Source organism: Acanthopagrus latus, chromosome 13 (genome assembly GCF_904848185.1).
Source record: "Acanthopagrus latus isolate v.2019 chromosome 13, fAcaLat1.1, whole genome shotgun sequence".
Lineage (NCBI taxonomy): Eukaryota > Metazoa > Chordata > Actinopteri > Spariformes > Sparidae > Acanthopagrus > Acanthopagrus latus.
In genome coordinates, this window is record NC_051051.1 from 15,096,585 (window position 1) to 15,116,565 (window position 19,981).

General features: G+C 42.3%; 1 protein-coding gene across 7 annotated transcripts; it reads right to left on the reverse strand.

The window, feature by feature from the left end:
* Positions 1 to 2,247: 2,247 nt before the first annotated feature.
* Positions 2,248 to 19,924, reverse strand: samsn1b (SAM domain, SH3 domain and nuclear localisation signals 1b). 7 transcript variants are annotated; one of them, XM_037119672.1, is made up of 15 exons: positions 19,796 to 19,924; positions 15,354 to 15,488; positions 14,229 to 14,272; positions 14,016 to 14,056; positions 13,776 to 13,856; positions 13,517 to 13,614; positions 11,240 to 11,375; positions 10,751 to 11,157; positions 8,335 to 8,412; positions 8,036 to 8,164; positions 5,025 to 5,157; positions 4,591 to 4,742; positions 3,340 to 3,528; positions 3,078 to 3,228; positions 2,248 to 2,678 (listed from the first exon to the last, which is right to left on the reverse strand). In XM_037119672.1, the coding sequence occupies exons 1-15, from the start codon at positions 19,907 to 19,909 to the stop codon at positions 2,485 to 2,487; spliced, it is 2,082 nt and encodes a 693-aa protein (XP_036975567.1). In that variant the 5' UTR covers positions 19,910 to 19,924; the 3' UTR covers positions 2,248 to 2,484. The 7 variants fall into 7 exon arrangements, with proteins under 7 accessions (XP_036975567.1, XP_036975568.1, XP_036975570.1 ...); XM_037119673.1 differs by lacking the exon at positions 19,796 to 19,924 and adding an exon at positions 18,195 to 18,307 and having other exon boundaries at positions 2,249 to 2,678; XM_037119675.1 differs by lacking the exon at positions 19,796 to 19,924 and adding an exon at positions 15,807 to 15,922 and having other exon boundaries at positions 2,249 to 2,678; positions 13,776 to 13,912.
* Between the last annotated feature and the right edge of the window lie 57 nt (positions 19,925 to 19,981).

The following is a 19,981-nucleotide window of genomic DNA, read 5'->3' on the forward strand; positions in this document are numbered from 1 at the left end:
CGACGTATCAGAAACGAAAAGGGAGCGCTGAACCGTTAGTCAGCTCACCCTGGAAGTGATGACCCCACGAATACATAATCGAATGTCACGAATGTCATCATGTCACTTGGAGGGTCAGCTAACGAATCCGATGCGCCTGAACTGAATCCGTTGGCCGGGTGAAACCAGAACTTGTACATTCGTCTGACCTCAACCCCAGATCACATTTGAATGTAGAAACAGAACATGGCGACCACTCATTCAGCATTATTACTAGATAGATGTGGTGATGCGTGTGTGTGTGTGTGTGTGTGTGTGGTGACAGTCCGACTACCACGAGGAGAAATCTCTGTTCATACCATCTTGCTCGGGTGACCTCCTCAGAAAGCTGAGCTAACGGCGGCCGCAACGTCGCACTTACCCGCGTCGTTGACTCCACTGTTGTTTTGTAACAGAGGAAAACGGGCGGCGCAGTGTCGTGTATGATAAACTGATGTAAATATGAGTTGTTTTACATGTTTTTATTGTTTTTCAAGGGTTTGGAGTGTATATTTTACGTTTGCGTTCATCATGCGTTGTGACTGATCTCTTCTGTTCAGTGTGAAGGACAGATCGGGGCACACATGAAAACAGTTTGTTGAGAGGAGGAGGGTCTATTGTGTTTTATGATCTTTATCTCTGCCTCTTTTCTGTCATGCCATGGCTGATTTACTATATAGTCGTACTAGCTATCACAACTTTCACATGACTGCCTTTTTGTTAATTTAATGGACTGGTAGAATGTTGAAGAGTATTTTTTTTTGTCTGTTAGTTTAATGATAGGGGAACGAATTTCAAGTTTAAAACAACACTCGTAGCTTCGGGTAGACGGGTCGACTGTTCAATAAAAGCGATCTTTTCTCTTTGAAAAGTGTGCAGCTTGTCTTTTGTCAGATATCTTGGGACAAAATAGAGGTGGTCGTTGGTGGTTTTGAGTGAAATATCTCAACCGCTATTAAGTGGTTTGCTAAACGGTACACACAGTCACGTTCCCCTCAGGATTAATTATATTCATTTTGGTGACCCTCTGACTTGTTTTTCCAGCGCCACCGGCAGGTAAAATTACTTTGATTTTCAGAAGTACAGGGAAAAACCAACTATGCTCCATTTTAATCTTTGCATTAACAGCCTGAGCTCAGATTTTCATTCAGATCTTACATAATGAAACAACAGACAAATAATTAATGGGCCAATTAGCCCACTTACAGGATGATCAAAAGGCTGGGATGAGGTGGTTAAAGGGCAGTCTAGTTTGTACCTTCAGACTTGATGGCACCATCAGCCTCAACTGGACCTTGTGTTTAGTACTAATGACCAAATTTTAGTATGCCAACACGCTAAACTAAGGTCGTGAACATGGCATGATGATGCTGTTTAGCTCAAACCACTGTTGTGCACAATCACAGTTTTGAAAAAGAGCTGTTTGTTTCCTAATTTCATCAAATCAACAAGGACAGCAAAGAGTTTTCGGGTGTAACTGGAACTGAGCTTCACTTTAATCACATTTTGTGACTTGCTGCTAAGCGATGAAACCCTCATGTAGTGACATAAACCCCGCAGGACCCTGCCAGGAACTCCTGGCCGCAAAAAGGAAGCTAGGATATTACCATGTCACAGTGGTTACATTCATGTTGGCTGCACAGAAAATGTGCTGGCTTATCAAATATGGCGCTTCATAAAGTGCAAGCGTATTTTAAACCAGATGAATCCATCAGTATCAACGCACATGATGTTTAAAAACAACATCATTAGACTGCGAGCAGAATGAAAAAAACAATACTAATCAATTCACTACTTGACCGAAAATTGGTCAGCAATTTCTAGGGACTGATCAAAACAAAAGTGATTTTCTGCTGCTTGTCTTTGTCCTATACAACAGTAATGTGGAACAAGTTTGGATTGCTCGGTCAGTTGAAGCAAACTTTGCTCTTGGAAATGTGGTCATCGTTCTTCACTAGTTTCAAAAAATTTGACCACAAAATAGGTAATCAACAAATCAATAAAATAATTGGCTGACTGACCTATGATAAAAAAAAAATAATGTTAGTGTCAACCCCAGACATCTGTACGACTTAAAACAGAAGTGGAACCAACTGAATGTGTTGTAATGTATACAAATGGAGACTGTTTTACGGCGAGCCTCTCTGATGTCTGTTACCGGCTACAGTAAAACACAACCGTGCCGAAAAAGAAAACAGATTCGTGAAATCTTTTATTTCAGGAAACAAACGAACATTCGCACAATTTATAGACGAGAGTCCAGCGGAGGAGCTGGGGATTAGCCGTGGCGGCGGCTCAGCGCGGGTATTTTATTGTACACAATAAAAAATAACACTTGTTGCGAGAAATAAAAAAAAAAAAAAAAAAAAAGAAGAAGAAGAAGAAAAAAAAAACAGCTTTTGATTCACAAGTCCTCTGGACAGCCACATACGGAATAAAACAGGCCTTATAAAGAATGGATTATCCTCATGAAGCTGTCATCTCAGCTGGTAGAGGGCGTTCAGAGATAAAGGGAGGGTCCGCGTCCTCTGTGCTGTTGTCAGAGCTGTCAGACGGCATGTGGCAGCCGGAGTCTCTCGGGCAGTTGTTCGTATCTGCCTTCAAGTTCTCGCCGGGGGTCTCGGCCTCCTGATTGGCCCCATTCTCCGACTGACTATCAGCTGTAAAGCAGAGGGAGACGGGTTGGTTGGTTGCTGTCACAGAGTTGAATAGATAAGCAGGAAGTAATCCTTTACAGCTATTATTCCTGTGCATTAAGGCTCGGCGAGGCCTATCTGTCTGCGGCTACCGTCCTTGTGTGTCCTGCTCTATTCTCAGAAACTCTCTTTGGGGTTATCCTGTTATCCTTAACCTCTTTAGCTGCAGCCCCGGATACCCTCCCAGTCTTATCTACTCGAGGTGCAATGTCACTTGTCCCTTTTTTTTCTCCTTTTTCTGAATCCCAACGTCTCGGCCGTATCTTTTTTTTTCTTTTTTTTTTCTGGTTTTATCATGTCACAAAATGTGCAACGACGACACCGTCCTTGGATAACCTTTTTTCTGCGCTTGTCATAACTCACAGCGCAGTTGCTGCAGGGAGTCGACAGCGGCGAGCAGACAACGCCTGTGCTCTGGATCAGTCACATTCAGCTGCGTCAGGTGATGCTCCCTCAGCCTCATCAAGTCATCCACTGTTTGGTAACCGTTCCGCTGCAGAGAGGAGGAATACTCCTGGGGAAGCGAAGGGGAAGAAGAGCACAGCGTACAGAAGCTGAGGGTTACGGCCTTTTGTGTGGAGGGTGATTGTTGCTAACATTCAAATAGAAAAAAAAAACACAATACCTCCAAACTGAGGCGCCTTAACACTTCCCGGACTGTCGATCTCTGTCTCACTCGGTGGATTCCTGTCTCCTCGTGTGAGTCTGGTAGCAAATCCACATAAATGAACTTGAAGTTTCCCACCCTGCCTCTGAGCATACCTCTCCATATCCCCATGGGGGGTTTGGCCATGATGTCGATCACATCTCCTACCTGAACGAAAGTCAACGTTTATTAATTGACCGGGACCATCTGCGAAAAAACCATCACACAGCACAGAAGAAGCGCTTGGTGCCACACTCAGCTACATCTGTGCTCCCTACATGTAAATGAAGACACTATAACCAGCAATGTGTTGATGATCTTTAGCGGGTGTAGTGTTACCACGCTCGCCACTCTAGTTTAGCATGTTAGCACGCTAGCATTTGGCTAGCACATAACATGCAAGCTACTGCTGATGGTAACGTCGCTAGTTTTGCTGTCATAAACCACTACAGGACAAACTCAACTTTGAACTAAAGGTGGCCATAGATGACAATATGAGATATATATATATATATATATATATATATATATATATATATATATATATATATATATATATTTTATATAAATATAAATCTATTCAATAGGTTATCAAGATATTTAACTTAAACATCAATCTCACTGCATTTTGACACACTGCAGAGTCATTTGACACGCTGCAACAATGTCACTAAGTCTGTTCACGCGAAGGATGAGTTCACTATTTTTCAAAATCCACTGCCGCACACTTGTATCATATGATACAGTGTAATAGCCTCTCCGGCTCACCATGTCACTGTCACGTTCGCCCCTCATTGTCGCCCCCTACTGGTAATGCACCTTAACAAACATGTATATTTCATGCCTTGGCGAGGCAAACTGTTTGTCCAACATGTTGCCCTCTATAGATCAGTTAAGTATTACATGCTTTTTTGGTAGGACTGGGCACCACCTTCCACCGCAGCTCAACAAGGAAACACTCCAAGAACACAGAAGATGGGTGTCTATGGAGGACATTGACATGATTTGACTAACAACTGAATCCTTATTTTCAAACAGAATGGGGATGGTGGATTTTGTCCCACCGTTACTTAAATCGATAGAAAGGGATTTTAAAATTGCCAGCGAAAGATCAATCTCATGGTGGCGCCATAGGAAGACTGCAGAGAGTCAGACTTTGACGACAATCTATATGTGGCATTCTAGCCGTAGTAGTATGAAGCAATTACAGTCATACAGCGACATGTTTACCTTGAGTTTGAGGGATTCTGTGTCGTACGGACTTGGCACAAAGTCTGTATGGACTCTGGCTCTGCCACAGAAAAGTCTCGTGTTCAATAGATCGTCCTCCGTCCTCAGACTGTCTCTGTTGCTGGAGCAGTCTGACCCGCTGGTGACTCCACCTGGGGAAGAGCAGACAAACAACAAGCAGGGTTCAAAAAAGGCCGAGCTCATTACTTCATTCAATTCTACCACTTTCTAATTAAGTCCCCCACGTGTCAATAGGAAGACTCGAAGTCTGAGTCGAGGCTTCAGGTTTTGATTTGTCTGAGGTCGCTGTAGCTCTGCAAATTAGTGCGTCTAGCTAAAAGGGGGAGGAACAGGATACTATGCTGCACAAGCAGGACTGCATAATTCATCAAGTTGTAGTGTGAAGACTTGGCCCTCTGCCTGAAGGTGCTTACTTGAGGAGCTCTGTCCACTGTTGAGGCTGTAGAGGCTTTCCAGTGAGTTAGTGGACCGCCTCTGTCCTTTGGTAAACTGTCTTCCACCACCTGTGCCTCTTTTCTCTGCCTCTTCTTTCTGTGTGATTCCATTCTGCACAGTGAAAAAAAAAACAAAAAAAAACAAGTCACATTTTTTACTCCGCTGTATAAGCTTTTGGTTCTCTGTCATTTGTTATCTTCCACTACAGGCAAACAAAAGAGCGAGCTAACCAACCAGAAAGCTGAGTCAGGGCCCTAAGCTGCTGCGTTTGATTCCTCATGTGACGGAACAGCTCAGTATCTTGGTTTATGCCGGGACACGCAGCTCCTCTGGCAAGCGAAATGCTTAATCCTGAAAGAGTTGCCTCGCTTTTTATAGCTGAGACCTGGGAGGTGTGCGGTGAGCTTAATCGCCGACTACCTGTGCTCAGCTTTTAACTTCCTGTCCCTGCACGGGGGGGCCTTTCACACCAAGGACCAACTCTGTATCAGTCCATCAACGTGCAGTTTGTGAAGTGTGAGACCGTGGATGGGCCGCATTGGTATGCAGCTTGTGAAAAATATGATTTTGATTGGGTTCTGAAATTGTCTGGCAGACTAAAGTGAGCGATGCCTGGGAGTAATTAGGTTTTATAATGGGAGTGCCAAGCAGACAAATAGAAAAAGTCCCAGTTTACCAATGCATGAAGGATGCTGGCAGACCATATTCTGGATTTCTTGGTTTGTTTGACAGACAAAATTGCACATGCGATTTTTTTTTTCTAAGCTTCAAGTTCTACAGAGGACAACGTGACTGACCAGAAGAACATCCAAACATGTGTTACACAGTGGACCAGTGTCAGTATTCTGGCATATTATGGCAACAGTTTTAGGTTGACGGAAATCACTTTAAAGAAATAATTTATGACTTCTGTGAAAATGCATTTATGATATCTTCAGTATGTTCAATAACTAGAACTAAATAACTAAAACAAAAAAAGTCTGATTAAATTTTTTTGTCATAACAATAATGGTACAAAACAACAATCTAAAAAATGTTTTTGTTTTTATTCATTTGTAAATGTGACAAACAAGGACCTTTGGGTAATGCAGTTGCATCTAACATACTATCATACTGTAAAGCTTAGACAAAGGCTGATCAAATGCATGGACCTGAAACAGCCTCGTCAGTGTAACTAGATTTGATGGCAAGTACATTTATGTTGGGGGTAATTTATGATTCATTAAGTTTTGTTCAGGCCAAGGACCCCTCAGCTGATAAAATGGATGGCGCAGGGACCTTGAAAACATGTTTCAATACTATGTAATTAGCTGACTAGTTGGCCATTTTGAATAGGTGCCACCCAGTCATTTTTATAGTTACATTAGCTTGCTCTTATGATTGCACGAGGAATCATTTACTATCATCGGTGCTATTTTCAGAAATGTACAGGTGACATGATAAGTGCATGCCTATGTAGATTTCTTCAACCGTGAATTCATATAGTAATAGATCCCACACTTATTCATGCATTAAATCATCTTCACTCATGCATAAGCAATTCACCACCACTTTTAGCATGCATTTTCTGCCCTTATTTTAAAGTGCTACGCACACATTTAATCAATCAAAGTTTTGATTAGTAACACGTGAATTGCTTATGTGGGACTGGTCAAAATCATTTTGAAATACCTCTAATTATCATTCAGTTAGACTGTAATTATTGGTGTTTAATATGTGTAAGTAAGTATCAGAAATGTAAGGGATCATCAGGTGAAACTTTTGAGTTCACCTAAGTACAATTATGAGGTACTTGTACTGGAGTATTTCCATTTCCTGCTTTATATTTCCACTCCGCAGTGTAAACAGCAACACTCGCCTGCTTCCCCGAACTCCATCTCTGGGCCGCTAGCTGCATGGCTAATTGAGCTGACTGGCTAATGACAGCAACAGTATGAAAGTATGAACTTTTGGAATTTAAAGGAGAACTTCGGTCGATTTAAACTTGCAGCTTCATTGCTCAAGCTACCCTTGACTTGCCAGTACCGAAGACGCAAACACATTTGGTCCAACCATTACAGGGCTCCGTGAACGGAGTGTTAGCATTTACAGCTAACAGCATAGGGTCAGAACTTTACACTGTGTTTTAAGCTTCTTAACATGCTCCACATCTCGCCCCAAAAGTCATGCAACATCAGCAGACTCCTTACAACACAGCACTGTAGCGTGTATGACTCAAAATGAATAAAAAAGTAGTTAAAACAGTGTGTTTGTGCAAGTAGCCACATACCGGTTTGTGGGCGGATTGACTAGTTTGGTCTAGCTACCGGAGGACACGGATGTGTCTACTTGCACAAACACCCTGTTTTAACTACTTTTTTATTCATTTTGTGTCATACACGCTACAGTGCTGTGTTGTAAGGTGTCTGCTGATGTTGCATAACTTTTGGGGTGAGATGTGGAGCATGTTAAGAAGCTTAAAACACAGTGTAAAGTTCTGACCCTATGCCTATACATGTTTAAATCAACCGAAGTTCTCCTTTAAGACTTTTACTCAAGTACTATTCATCTGGGTGACTTTCATTTTTACCAAAGTAATACTGTAACCTCATATCATTACTTGTACTCAAGTATGACTTTTGGTCACTTTTTATAACATTGCTTTCCATATACCATGCTCATATTGTTGTGTTAGCCCATTTTAAAGCTATTTGAAACCAGGTTAAAGGGCAGATAAGGTGGCAGAAGGTCTGCATGCATGTTGGACCTGACAGCCCCTCCTTCACTCTCAGTGCTGATGTCAACACTCGTCTGTGAGGCCCTTTCTGTAAAATGGCAAACGACGGTGTGATTGATGGTTTGCAGTCTGGCAGAACAGGTGTGTGGCTGACAGCTGTGTCTGCCTGGCAGCAGATGTTATTTCATTAGGTGTGAAACCGCAGCAAACGCGGAGTGCCGTGAACTTAAAACTGACTGTATTAACATAAGCTTTGTAGAGTGCGTGACATACACTGATGACTGTCAGCGTTTTCTCCGGTGAGGCCTCGGCGAGCTTCCCGTCACGATGCGGTGATGAGGTCTCCACCGCTCTCCTGTGAAGCCTCAGTTTCACCGCGTTATCGTTCTGCTCCTGTCTTTGCTTGAAAAAAAACAAACAAAAAAAAACAAATTGTAAACAGCGCTCTCCCACACGACAGCCAAATAAACATGATGCACATTGTCTTCTGTGTTCAAAATTGGATTGGAAAAATTCATCTGCTGAAGAAAGCTCGATTCCTGGATGGACCAGCTGGCAGATCGTTCTCTTACCAGATAGCTGTCGTTATCCCGCGGTTTCATTAAAGGCGAGTGCTGTCTGAAGACGTCAAATCTGTCACATCTGGTCAACTGTTTTGGGTAAAAGAGAGATTAAAATGTGTGTTTTCTGGTGGCAGATGGGCATATTGTTAGCCTTTGTGTGTGTTCTCCTGTGACCCCACAACATAGACAGCTGGGTGTTTATTCCCTGTTTATGATTTGTCTTCTGAATTAGGTTAAACCCTGGCAGCCGTGCAGATCTGAGATATGCTTCATTTTTTTTTTATATCCTGGGTCAAATTATTGTGGCTTGTATTGGAATGATCGTTGCACTGATATTCTACTATGTACTTGTGTTCCTCTCAAATAGTATTACTTTGGTATTATTTGGGGACTGATATGACACAGCTTTTTTCTATGTTTCACAAAAGAAAGTATGACAGCAATGAGTCATTCCTTACTGGTTTGCCATTAGCTTCAGTTAGTGGTCGCTGAACGCTGCGCCCGTAACATCTGTTACACTGACTCTTGGCTTGCTTTCCAAACGCTGACCGTTAGTGAGCTTAGGCCTCACTGCCTCTAAGTGGTTAGATAAGCAACTATTAATAGTATTGTCTTTAATGCTGGAAACAATTTAGAAACATGGTTATATTTAGTATCCGTAGCGCACTGTGTCCTATTTTCAATTGTATGAAGCAGTTGGATGAATACAAATTCAGCTTTAATTAAACACGTGTAAATGATTGATTCAGGAACAAATATGAATCGATCATACTGACCACTGTAGAGTTGTTCCTGATTCACTCTGAACCAGCTGGTGAGTGGCATAAAACTAGTAAGAACTCATTCATTACTAATTACACAAACACTGTTTATATGAACCCCAAGTAGTGAATCTTAATACTACCTACCTACTAGGTAGATTACTGAGGAGTGTTTCCTTTTACCATTTGTTCCTCGCTTGTTTCATTAGCTACTCTAAAAATGGATACAGATTGGATTGAATTAGTTACTCATTAACTAATGGTTAACTAGAAGTTAGTTCCTCGTCTGGTCCTAATTCGTTTCCAATTAACTACTCTGAGATTTTGTGTCCCTTCCTGCAAGGTGTTACTGCTCACATTGATCACGCTCCAGAAACCCTTGACGTTACCCATAATGCAATCTAATGCAATCTCTTTTGTTAAACAATTATTCAAGCGATCAGTCTTGAACCATTTTCTCAGACGTGTCAACGCTTGACAAATGACATCCCATTTAACTCTTTAACTACATGACTCATTCATGCAGGAGCCTCCCATTTATCTTCCCTGGATCCCCCTGATGTGTTCACTGTATGCGTTAACTCTAATGCATACCAGTTGTGACACGTCATTCAGGGAGAAGTTTTCCAGCTCAGCAGGATGGTCAACACACGTTCTTTATTGCAGCCTTGTGCGATGTCGTTACATCTGTTTGGTTACCATATGATCATGACTATGATGTTATTGAGTAGGAGTTTATGAAGCATTAGCAGTGCTAACTGAGGCTGAAAATGAAGCTACGCAGTAAAACATTTGGTTCAGGATACCCTAAAAGCAATGAAAAACAATTATTAGCTGGAAATTTCAATTACGTTTCAGTTAGTCGAAATGTTCCCCTAAGAGCTCTGAGGTGCAATTAGAGAGTCAGGCCCTGCAAAGCACAGTTTAATGATACTTTGGAGATCTGGGAGCAGGCTGCAGATTAACTGCAACAACAGAGGGAGTGAGACACATCACCGTCTGTAGCCTTAATGCTGGATTCTACTGCACTTTGGCACGGAAATAAAGTCAAATCAAAGCTATGTAGCATTTGTACTAGATGCATAAGAATAGTTATGAACTGCATAGTATTCCCACTCTTATATCTGCCCGTTAAATATTATGTAAGGTGACAGGTTAGCTTAGTTTGGCATACACACTGGAAAAAGGCTAGCTAGCCTGGCTGTGTCCAAAGGTAACACAATCTGCCTACCAGCGCATTGTAACTCGCTTGTTTAATCTGGGCAGATCAGCAGGTGCATGCCATTAATTAACCACTCATTTTAGCGCTCAGTAATGGAGCTAATTTGGATTCATGTTTAACATATAGATTCGAGAGCGGTATCAGTCTTCCCATCTCAGCCCGGTTGCCAGAATTTAATGTTGGCATTTTACATTTTTGTATTGTCAGCCAGAGATCGCTGTTCGAGAAAGCTTTTGTAACATTTGTATGAGCCAGGTGAGGCCGCTGCAAGCCAAACACCCTCTGAGGTGGAGTTTTAACATTTGTAAAGGCTTCGCAGGCTGGCCATCGAGCCAGGAGTTGCTGTTCGAGACAGTGTTTTCCAACTATTCCAAGATGTATCATACTGAGCAGCTGCCATTCTGTCATTTCAATCGGGTCATAATATCGAGGTATGTCTTACGTTCTTGTCTGCGAGCTGCAGATTTGTGATAGAGCAGCTTGTTTGCGGAGGGGACAGATCAGGCTGTTTGCTGTCCAGTTCCTGTATCAAACTCTCAAAGCGATCCCATGCCGTCGTCTGGGGCAGCGACAAGGTGCCACGGGCCCACAGCTCAGGTCGAGGTTGGTGGCAGGTGTGGTAAAAGGGAGACCAGGGCTGGGGACACTCAAACGGGCTCCACAGGTAATTTCCAAGCTTCGGGCTCCAAACTCCTTCCTCGTCTGAATCTCCACGGACGTCTTTGGCCTCCTGTTGCCGCTGCTGCTGCGGCGACGGAGAGGGTTTGGAGGGCTTCTTCTCCGTTCTCGTCCCCAGGCCGATGCAGGTCAGCACCGGATTGCTGTTGCCCAACACGTTTGCCAGATGATCTGAAGATGAGCAGAAATTTGTGCTAATCGCAACAGATCCAATGCAGCAGTTTGAAGAAGATCGTCGTCCACAATAACTCACCATCGTTCTCCGATGTGCACTTCCCTTTTCCAGCTCCACTCTGATGTCCCTTCTTTGTCTGCACCAGACTCTGTAGCTTCTTTAGTCTCCCTGTGCTGGGTGCTGAATCTGCCGTGTCAGCTGCAGTTTCGCCGCCCTGTAATTAGGAGACAAAATGTGCATTCAGTGCAGTGTCTGCGCATTCAGCACTAACAACATGCAATGCTTTTTTAAAAAAATTTTTTATTATTACATAAACAGAGGAGGATATGAAAGGAAAATAGTTTTTGCAAGCACATTTCTGTTCCTTCACACCATTGCATAGTGATAAATGTCTGAATAATCTCCCATTGCCCCACAGCCTTAAGTGGCAACAGGGGAAATAGTCCCTTGTATTTTAATCAAATTGAGCCAATCCCCCGCTGCCAAATGGTTATCTCACGTTTGATTTATTTCCCCAATCATTTTTTTTTTTACTTGTGCATGCCAAGAAATATAAATCAAACCGGAATCGGGTTGTTTTGACAAGATATCCCAACCTGTTTGTTTTTCCTTCATAGTGGGTTTTTTTTTTAATTTTCTATTGCGCAGTCAAAGGAGCATCCATCAAACTGGAGTTTATTCATGCTAAGAATGACTTTTATCTGTTTTGTTTTTTTTTTGCAAATTGAACTCTTCATATCTGCAAGAATGTCAGGTGGACACATTACTAAGCATACAAAGTGCCAGGAATTCTTGTTTTGCCCTTTTGGGAAATAAAATGTCGATCTCCATTCGTGTGTGGAAGTGTACTGTACTTTACTCCACGTTGTTCTTCCGCTCTGTGATGGAAGTCGTCAGTTCCTTTACTTACTGTAAGAAAAATGACCAGCGCATCACTGACAGACGAAAAGTTTCTGCATTCAAAATTGTATGCGAGTAAAAAATACTTGCTGCTGCAGCAAAAAATCCCCAGTGACTGTTTTATTTATTTTTCCATTATCTGACTGTTATTACTGATGTATCGGGGTTTAAACAGCAGCTTAAAGTGTAGCCGGTCGAGGTGGATATAATTTGAGCTATTCTGTATTCATATCATTTAACAGTTAGTTACGCTTTTCACAAGTTTCGATTATGTTTACATCATATTATACATATATATATAAATCAGACATACTCGAGTAAGGTGCAAGAAACCTTTAGAATGTGCTTCAGAAAGTAAATGAGAAAATGTACTTAACTAATTTCCACTACTGCTTCCTCTCCACTACATTTCCGAGGCAAATTTTACACTTTTTTTCTCCACCACATTTATTTGATGGACACGTGCGTAGTAGCACCCTATTAAACGTGAAGGTAACGGTATGATAATCTTATGAAGTACAGTTGTGTTCTAGAATCTAGAGTGATTTCCCGTCTAAACTTCTTAAACAGTTGAGTACTACTGTACTTCCGCCACTGTTCGGTTAAGGCATGTGACGTCTTAGCTGATGACAGGGCTAAAACACGCTGAACATCACGCTCCAACAAACTGTCGCTTTTTCACACAGGTCCTGTCCCATCACTTGTTCCCTTTGTGCAGATGAGACCGCTGTCCTCTCGTGATGTCCTCCACCCTCCCATCAGCTGTTGGCATGAAAAGCACCCACCAGCACAAAGTCCAGGTGTTCTAAGGAACTCGGGGCCGGTATAAAAGGGCCTTATAAAGGAGATTAAAGATTATAAAGCAGATTAAAGTGAACAGTCGACCTGATTTGGCTGACATGCAGATGACCCGCCTCAGGTTCACTTCACATTCACCTTTTGACCTCCTGTAACCTCCGTCCATGCCAGATTTCCGAGTCACACACTTGAGCGACTTTTTTTTGGTGCCTTACCGACGCCTCACTGCAACAGAATCTGTTGCCGTCCCTCAGTCCCATCAGCAGAGCGAAGATAAGCAACCGCCTACGTTTCCCTCACGTGCTCTCACATGTGCACACAAACGTCCAGGTGCGCCAGGTACCGACGTGCCCGGCTGGCACTCGCAGTCATGTGGATGATGCAGGATTACAAAAGACTTCCCTCTGCCAGCTGCACGGCTTCGCAGATAATTATCATTGTGGCACTAAAGCGATTGTGTCCACGTGTGAATGGCTCTCATTTGAAGTGTGAGAAGAGGCCTCACGTCGCTCTGTAAGGACTAGTTCCAATCCAAAACATGATTTTTATTCGTAGACCACAGAGTTAGGGTTACTTTAAACACGGTTTCTGAACTATATTCTTTATAATGGGGCTGTACCGGAGGGTGAAACCTGCTCTGAGGTGATGCGGTTTTACCTGAGCCGGTCCATGTGTCTGCGTCCTGTCACATCTGAGCTCCTTCACGCCGCCATCTCTTGTCAACGTGCTGCTCTGACTGGGAGCTTTACTCATCTCTGCAGGATCAAACCACACCGGTCAGACGGCAGAAATTTAATCACACACTGTCAAACACACCAATAATGTAATAAACATTCATCCTTTATATGAGGTAAGTAACACCATCTAGTCTATAATTGTCTTGTGGTTTCTTGGTATAAGCACTTTGGGTTGCTACCTTTGTTCTGGACCTTTGTTTGATGAGATAAGTCCCTCTTGTCACCTAATGACGTCCAGCAGCTGTGACTGATGTCTTTGTCTGCAAGAAAGACGAGATGGGGAAGAGGAGGAGGCATGGGACGAGCTGTCGCATTTCTGACCGTACGCAAAAAAAAAAAACTCAAACTCAACAAAGTGCATCTAAGAAACAAAAACATCAGAAATAAAAATATCAGCGACTGAGATCGTTTTAACCAACCTAATGTTTCGCCGTCCAAGAGGGATGTTGGCACACATGACCTGAAACGACAACATGATCGTGACATATAGTTTGGTTCCATTGTTTGGAAATAGAAAGAGTGAAACGCAAACAGAACTACAGAACATATGCTGACATTATTATTAAGAAACACAGTATGTGCACGGTTTAAAAGATATTACTGCACAAAATGAGCAATCAAAGCTCACGTACCTTCTGTTATTCCTTTTGGCTTTTGCTGAACTCTGAGATTGGATCTTTGGGGAAACAAAGGCAGAGAGAAAAATTGTTAAGAAAAAGACAAATAAAATAGGAATAGTTAGTCTGTCAGTCAGTTCCCCACATTAGTCCAGACTGAATGATTGCAACACATATTTGAGGGATTTGCCCCGTTTGTGTCTCACTCAAGATGAACTGTCATCTCTTCGGTCATCACGTCAAAACTTTAATGTGTCCAGTACTAATGACATTCTCATCAGCTGTACTTTGTGTTTATTGCTAATTAGCAAATGACGAAATGATTGAAACTGTCTACTGAGCATCATGACGTGCAGGGAGATGTCCGCACAGAGCCCCAAGGATACTAAAAGACAACACCCATCCCAGCCACAGTCTGTTCACCCATCATGAGTAATTCATCTCTGTGAGTTGAGTGTAATCTACGAATTAGTCTGTTGTGTTTTTATTTTTTGTGTTTAAAAAACAGACATTTCAATATGTAGTCTTGTACTGAATGAACAATCAGTCTTGAATCTTGAACTTTTCCAAGTTTTGTTCAAGTCTGTAGCATTTTTGGTGTCCGGACAGCCGAGTGGGCATGACACAAAAAAAAACTCACCGACCAATCATGGCAAACATGACACATCCTTATAACAAGTTAGAAATGTCATTTAGAGCGTGCTGCCGTTTGCATTAGCTGCTAGCGTTAGCATCCCAGAGCCACTAGCATGTAATTACACTGTGGCACAACCTCGCATTTACCTTGTCGGCTGTGCAGTAACCAGCAGCGCAGGTTTAATTGCATCCTCAGAGAGGTGAACAGTCATAGTGCACACGTCTTATCGCCACCACTGTTGCACTTCTGTCTGTTTTTTTTTTGTTTTTGTTTTTTTATCGTGTACCACTCAGACTGTTTCTCTAGGCGGTAAATGATCTGAGGAGTATCACAAGTCCCCAAAATCATTGGTTTTGTATGTTCGAAAAATGATCCACTCCAGCAAGAGCATCCAACATCTATTGTGACTCTACCGAGTCCCCAATTCTCATCCAGCGAGTGTGATCTCTGCCGTTTGATCCGGTAAGGGTCCGGTTTAAACAAAAACAAGACAATGAACTCACAGAATTGATGGATGGATCTGAGCCGCCCCATTCAGGCTTGCGTCTCCGGAGAGCAGGGCTGCACTGGTACTTGGGTAGGACTTCCTTGAGTGTTTGGCTGTAGGCTGGTTCATATATGCTGTCTGTGGAGCCCTCCTGGGAAAGAAAAAGAAAAAAAAAAAAAAAGAAAAAAAAAGAACAGTTATCTCATCTCACATCTACATGGTGAAAGCAGCCTGGTGTAAACACTACAGCACACCAACTGGCTCAGTTTAGACTGAATGTATCCTGAGGCTCATCAAGGAGGAATTGTCTGGAATCAGTCATCAGCGAGACGACTGGGTCAACATCAAGGAAGAGCCATACATCAGCGAGAGACAAACACGTCTCCTTGTCTAATGGTCTGGTATCTGCACTGATTATTCTGCTTGCGCAGCTTGCCACTCAAATGGGTATAATCAATTTTCATTGTACCTAAGTCTCCTTTTTGTGCGTGATTTTCCCGGCGCAAAGGTAATGCAGATCAGCAGTCTGCAGCGAACGCCTTGATTTAGCACAGGATGTCTGGCCGTGTCACTGGTCTACCACAGAACACAGCATCAAGAAGAAAAACAATCATTGTTTTTTTTTTTTTGTTAGATTCATCGTATCTTTGCCCTTTTCACGGGGCGTATGACTTGGTGTGAGGTTTATTTTCTACCGTCCTTTACAAAAATAGAACACGTTGGATCAACATTTTAAACATTTTGAAAAGGAAATGTCGCTCATGAAGTTGACATTGTAATAAGTGATTTATTCACTTATGAGGGAAAATCTTGTGAAATTTAAATTTCCGTGAAAACAAAACATGCTACATGAAATCACATGAAATTTGCCTCTATGCAAGTGAATTCCACATTTTCACGAATATTCACCTGTTATTGGCTTTATACATTTCAAAATAGGAATTTTTCACATACATGCTGTAGGTTTCATAAGCAATTATTTTTCTATTTTTTATCACTGGGGATTAGAATTTCTACGTAAGGAAACATTTAAGTAATTAAAGGTAGACACGATTTCTCCAGCAGTATTACACAACTGCCATTGTAAAGAGGGATTTGAGAGATGTTTAGAGCGTAACGCAAGCACTCCAATTTATAGAACATGTGACTGAGCTATTAAATAATTACATAAAATGAGTTGCTGTTTGGTTTGTGGCTGGGGTTCTGCTGGGGGGGGCGGGGGGGAATTTAGACTCAAGGCCCCTCAGTATTTCTATAATCCTGGCCACAACTTTAAACTCCTGACAAACTGCTCATTCTTTGTCGGTTGGTCCCTCTTTTCGTATTCTGCGAGATCAGCGACCTCACGACAGCAGCCATTTGTTGACAGATCTGGGTGGGATTGATGGTTTAAGAGCCCACTCATGTAAACCTTAAGACTTTGGCACTGATCCGTGCTCAATCCCTATGAACGTGTTCGTGTGTGACATGGCGACTTTTGATATATTGTACGATTCAGGCATGTTTTCAACTTACAGTAGCTCCTAAAATTTCGAGAATTTGGCTGTTATCCAAATTTGTATGTCCTCACCTCAGAAAAATTGCACAAATGAATACAATATTTCAACCTCACATCTTAAGACCAGTTGTGTAACATGTGACATCAATCTGTCACGGTTTGTTCAGGTGAGCAGAACATCCTATGCCGGCCCGTTGTCACAGTTTTGAGTTCGTTAAGGCCTCTGACATCCCGTACTGTGTTCACCGCTAAGTTTAGAGCAAAGCGGTGGGCGGAGCGGTCAGTGTGGTGTTAACAGCGACCACTGAAGATTGTCTATAATTATCTAAGTGAACACGCGCCGCCGCGTTACAGCTGTAAATGGAATCACCTCCCAACAACAAGCCATGCTGTAGTTGTAATCTTAATTTCCGATTTAATTATTTGATTTCTTGTTATATTAAAGGTGCACTTTAGGGAAGAGATTTTAATGCGAAGAGAAATATAGTCATTGACTAATTTTTTATTTTTTATTTTTTTTAATGTATGCCTGAGCAAACTAAATAGACACACTCTCCTTGTTTTCATGACAGTATAAACAAACTGACCTTGAAGGACAACACAGTTTCATATTGTTTTCCTTTGTTTATATGTGGCGGACCCTGCCACCTTTCAAGCATCAAATCGTCATTCAAGGGTCTTTATTTTCCTCTGACAACAGCTTGTTTATTCACATATGGAAAAAATACATATTCCTGAGTTTGTATTATTACCTCATTAATATTGTGAATATCAAAATTGTGTGTTTGAATTTCTTATCCAAAACTACACAGTGCCCCTTTAAACATTACCACGAAAAGAAACAGTACTTATGTGATTAATTTAACTGGGTTATACTCAAGAAAGTGAGAAAGCAGTTATATTATTGGAAAATGTGTAATGTTAACAGGATTATTGTACCTTTATATCATGATTAATTGCACCAGCAAGCAAGCAAACCTATTCAAAAAGCACATCTCATTCCATGCATATGATATATGGAAGCCACAAAAAACAAATACTAGGTGGATGAAACAGACAATCAAAACAATCTGAAGATATTACATTTACAGTCGTGAGTAGCTGACACAATGCAGGAAGGCTGCATGTAAGAGACCTACTGACTCTTACAAAGAGGGAAAGTTGTTCGCAGTTTTGTCTCGTTCTCCAGCGAGACCATTTCAGATCCTTGTCAACAACAATAACTTCACCAGTCCCTCCCGAGGGGCACACACACACACACACACACACATTTTCCTCCGCATCCCAGCTCTTTTAAAGCTGCAGGGACCAGACTAAACCTCAAATGTCCTCAAGAGTCGAGAAGATGATTTATCTTACCAGTGTGAAGCAGAACAGGTTCATGTTTGGACGCCCGTGCCAAAAGATCTGGATGGAGCCAAGTGAGACAAGCTGCACACTGTGGCCTCTGGGATGCACACAAACACACACACACACACACACACACACACACACACACACACACACACACACACACACACACACACACACAATTTCACACACACCCTCACCCTCCCCTGCTCGAAACCCACACACACCCTAACACACCCCTGTGATGCAAGAAAAAAAAAAAAAAAAAAAAAAAAAAAAAGCTCACGCTGCCCCCATGCTGTTTTACAGACCAGTGGCCTAATCCTGGCTTCAAATCCCTCGCATAATCCAATAGATGCAGTGAGCCGTCGCTGTCCAGCACTGGGCTCAGAGAGCGCTGGGCCACCGTGACAATGAGACAATAAACAACACAGGCCGGCTTTGTTTGGCATGTGTCTGAAATGATTATGATAATGACCCGATCGAGATTAAGCAATCGCTAAGTGAGGTTAAACTTCTGGTGACTGCGGTGACTGAGGGCAAAAGACTGATTTACTAATGAGTTTCTTTTAGCGTCCATGCAGAAGGATACGGATGTCCTACGAGGGTTTCTGCCACGTGTTAACAGTGCGTTTTGGGCGACAAGTTGAAGCCAAGGTTTACACAACACACCCCGTGATCCGATCACACGTCTTCCCATTGTTTCGTAAAAGAGAAAAAAGAAAGCAAAGCTGGATTTGACAATCCCAGTTAGTCAAATGATTCCTGCGCTGGAAAAAAAAACAAAAACAAAAAAAAAACAAAAAAAAAACGCCCGACATCCACCAGACAAAGTCGAGCACAGATTACACCAGTTTATCCCGCAGCATTAGAGATCAGAGCGCTTCAAACAATGAGCGCTCCCTCAAGGAAGCTCGCGGAGGCATTTACCTGTTCTCTAAGTAGCGAGACTTGAGGAAATATCTGTGTTTCACTCCGATGCGTCCCATAAATCTTTAAATGCAAACCTCTTATTGCGGCCGAGGATAAACATCACTTTAAGTCCTGAGCTTCCCAGTTCTTATTCTCTCCAGGCGGTGGTCCCAGAGAAACAGGCTTCCCAAAATAACATTATTACAATTATTATTGATGTCGGGCTCAATGTTAATCTCCTCTTGAGGGGCCCCCACTCCCACTCCCACTCCCACTCCATTCCTCCCAGATAAAGTTTGTCTACACCTTCTGCTGCCCCGCTGTCTTTTTGTCTCTCATCCAGAGATAAAGGAGACCTTTCATGTTGCTGTGATCCCAAGCCTCGCTGCAGAATTAGGTCAGGGAATGAGAACAGTGTTTCTGTGGTAATAAGGAACAAAGATGCTACTTATATTTTACTCAGGAGCCCCCCAGTGTTATTCACCCAACAGTGGGACTTTCCGTCTCTTAGTTCCCGCGGCGAGAATTCACTTTGACCAAAAGTGACATTTTTTATCAGTGCAAATGAAATATTTAAAAGTAATATTCCCACTAAAATTAATAATTGTGCTTCAGCTATTTCTAGCTGTCACATCAAAGCTGATAACATGTCATGAGAACACTAGGGAAATTCAAATACATAATGGAACACAATAGACCTGACCATATCCACAAAGCGGCCATTTTCCTTCGAGCTTAATGCCGGGACAAGGTGCTCCACGCTGCCAGTGGTGAAAAAAAAAAGTCTTACAAATCCAGCAATTCAATATCATTTCACCAATTCTGCATTCATCTGCAAGTGAGAAGGTGATGGATGGTGAAAATATGGAGAAATATCGGGCTGA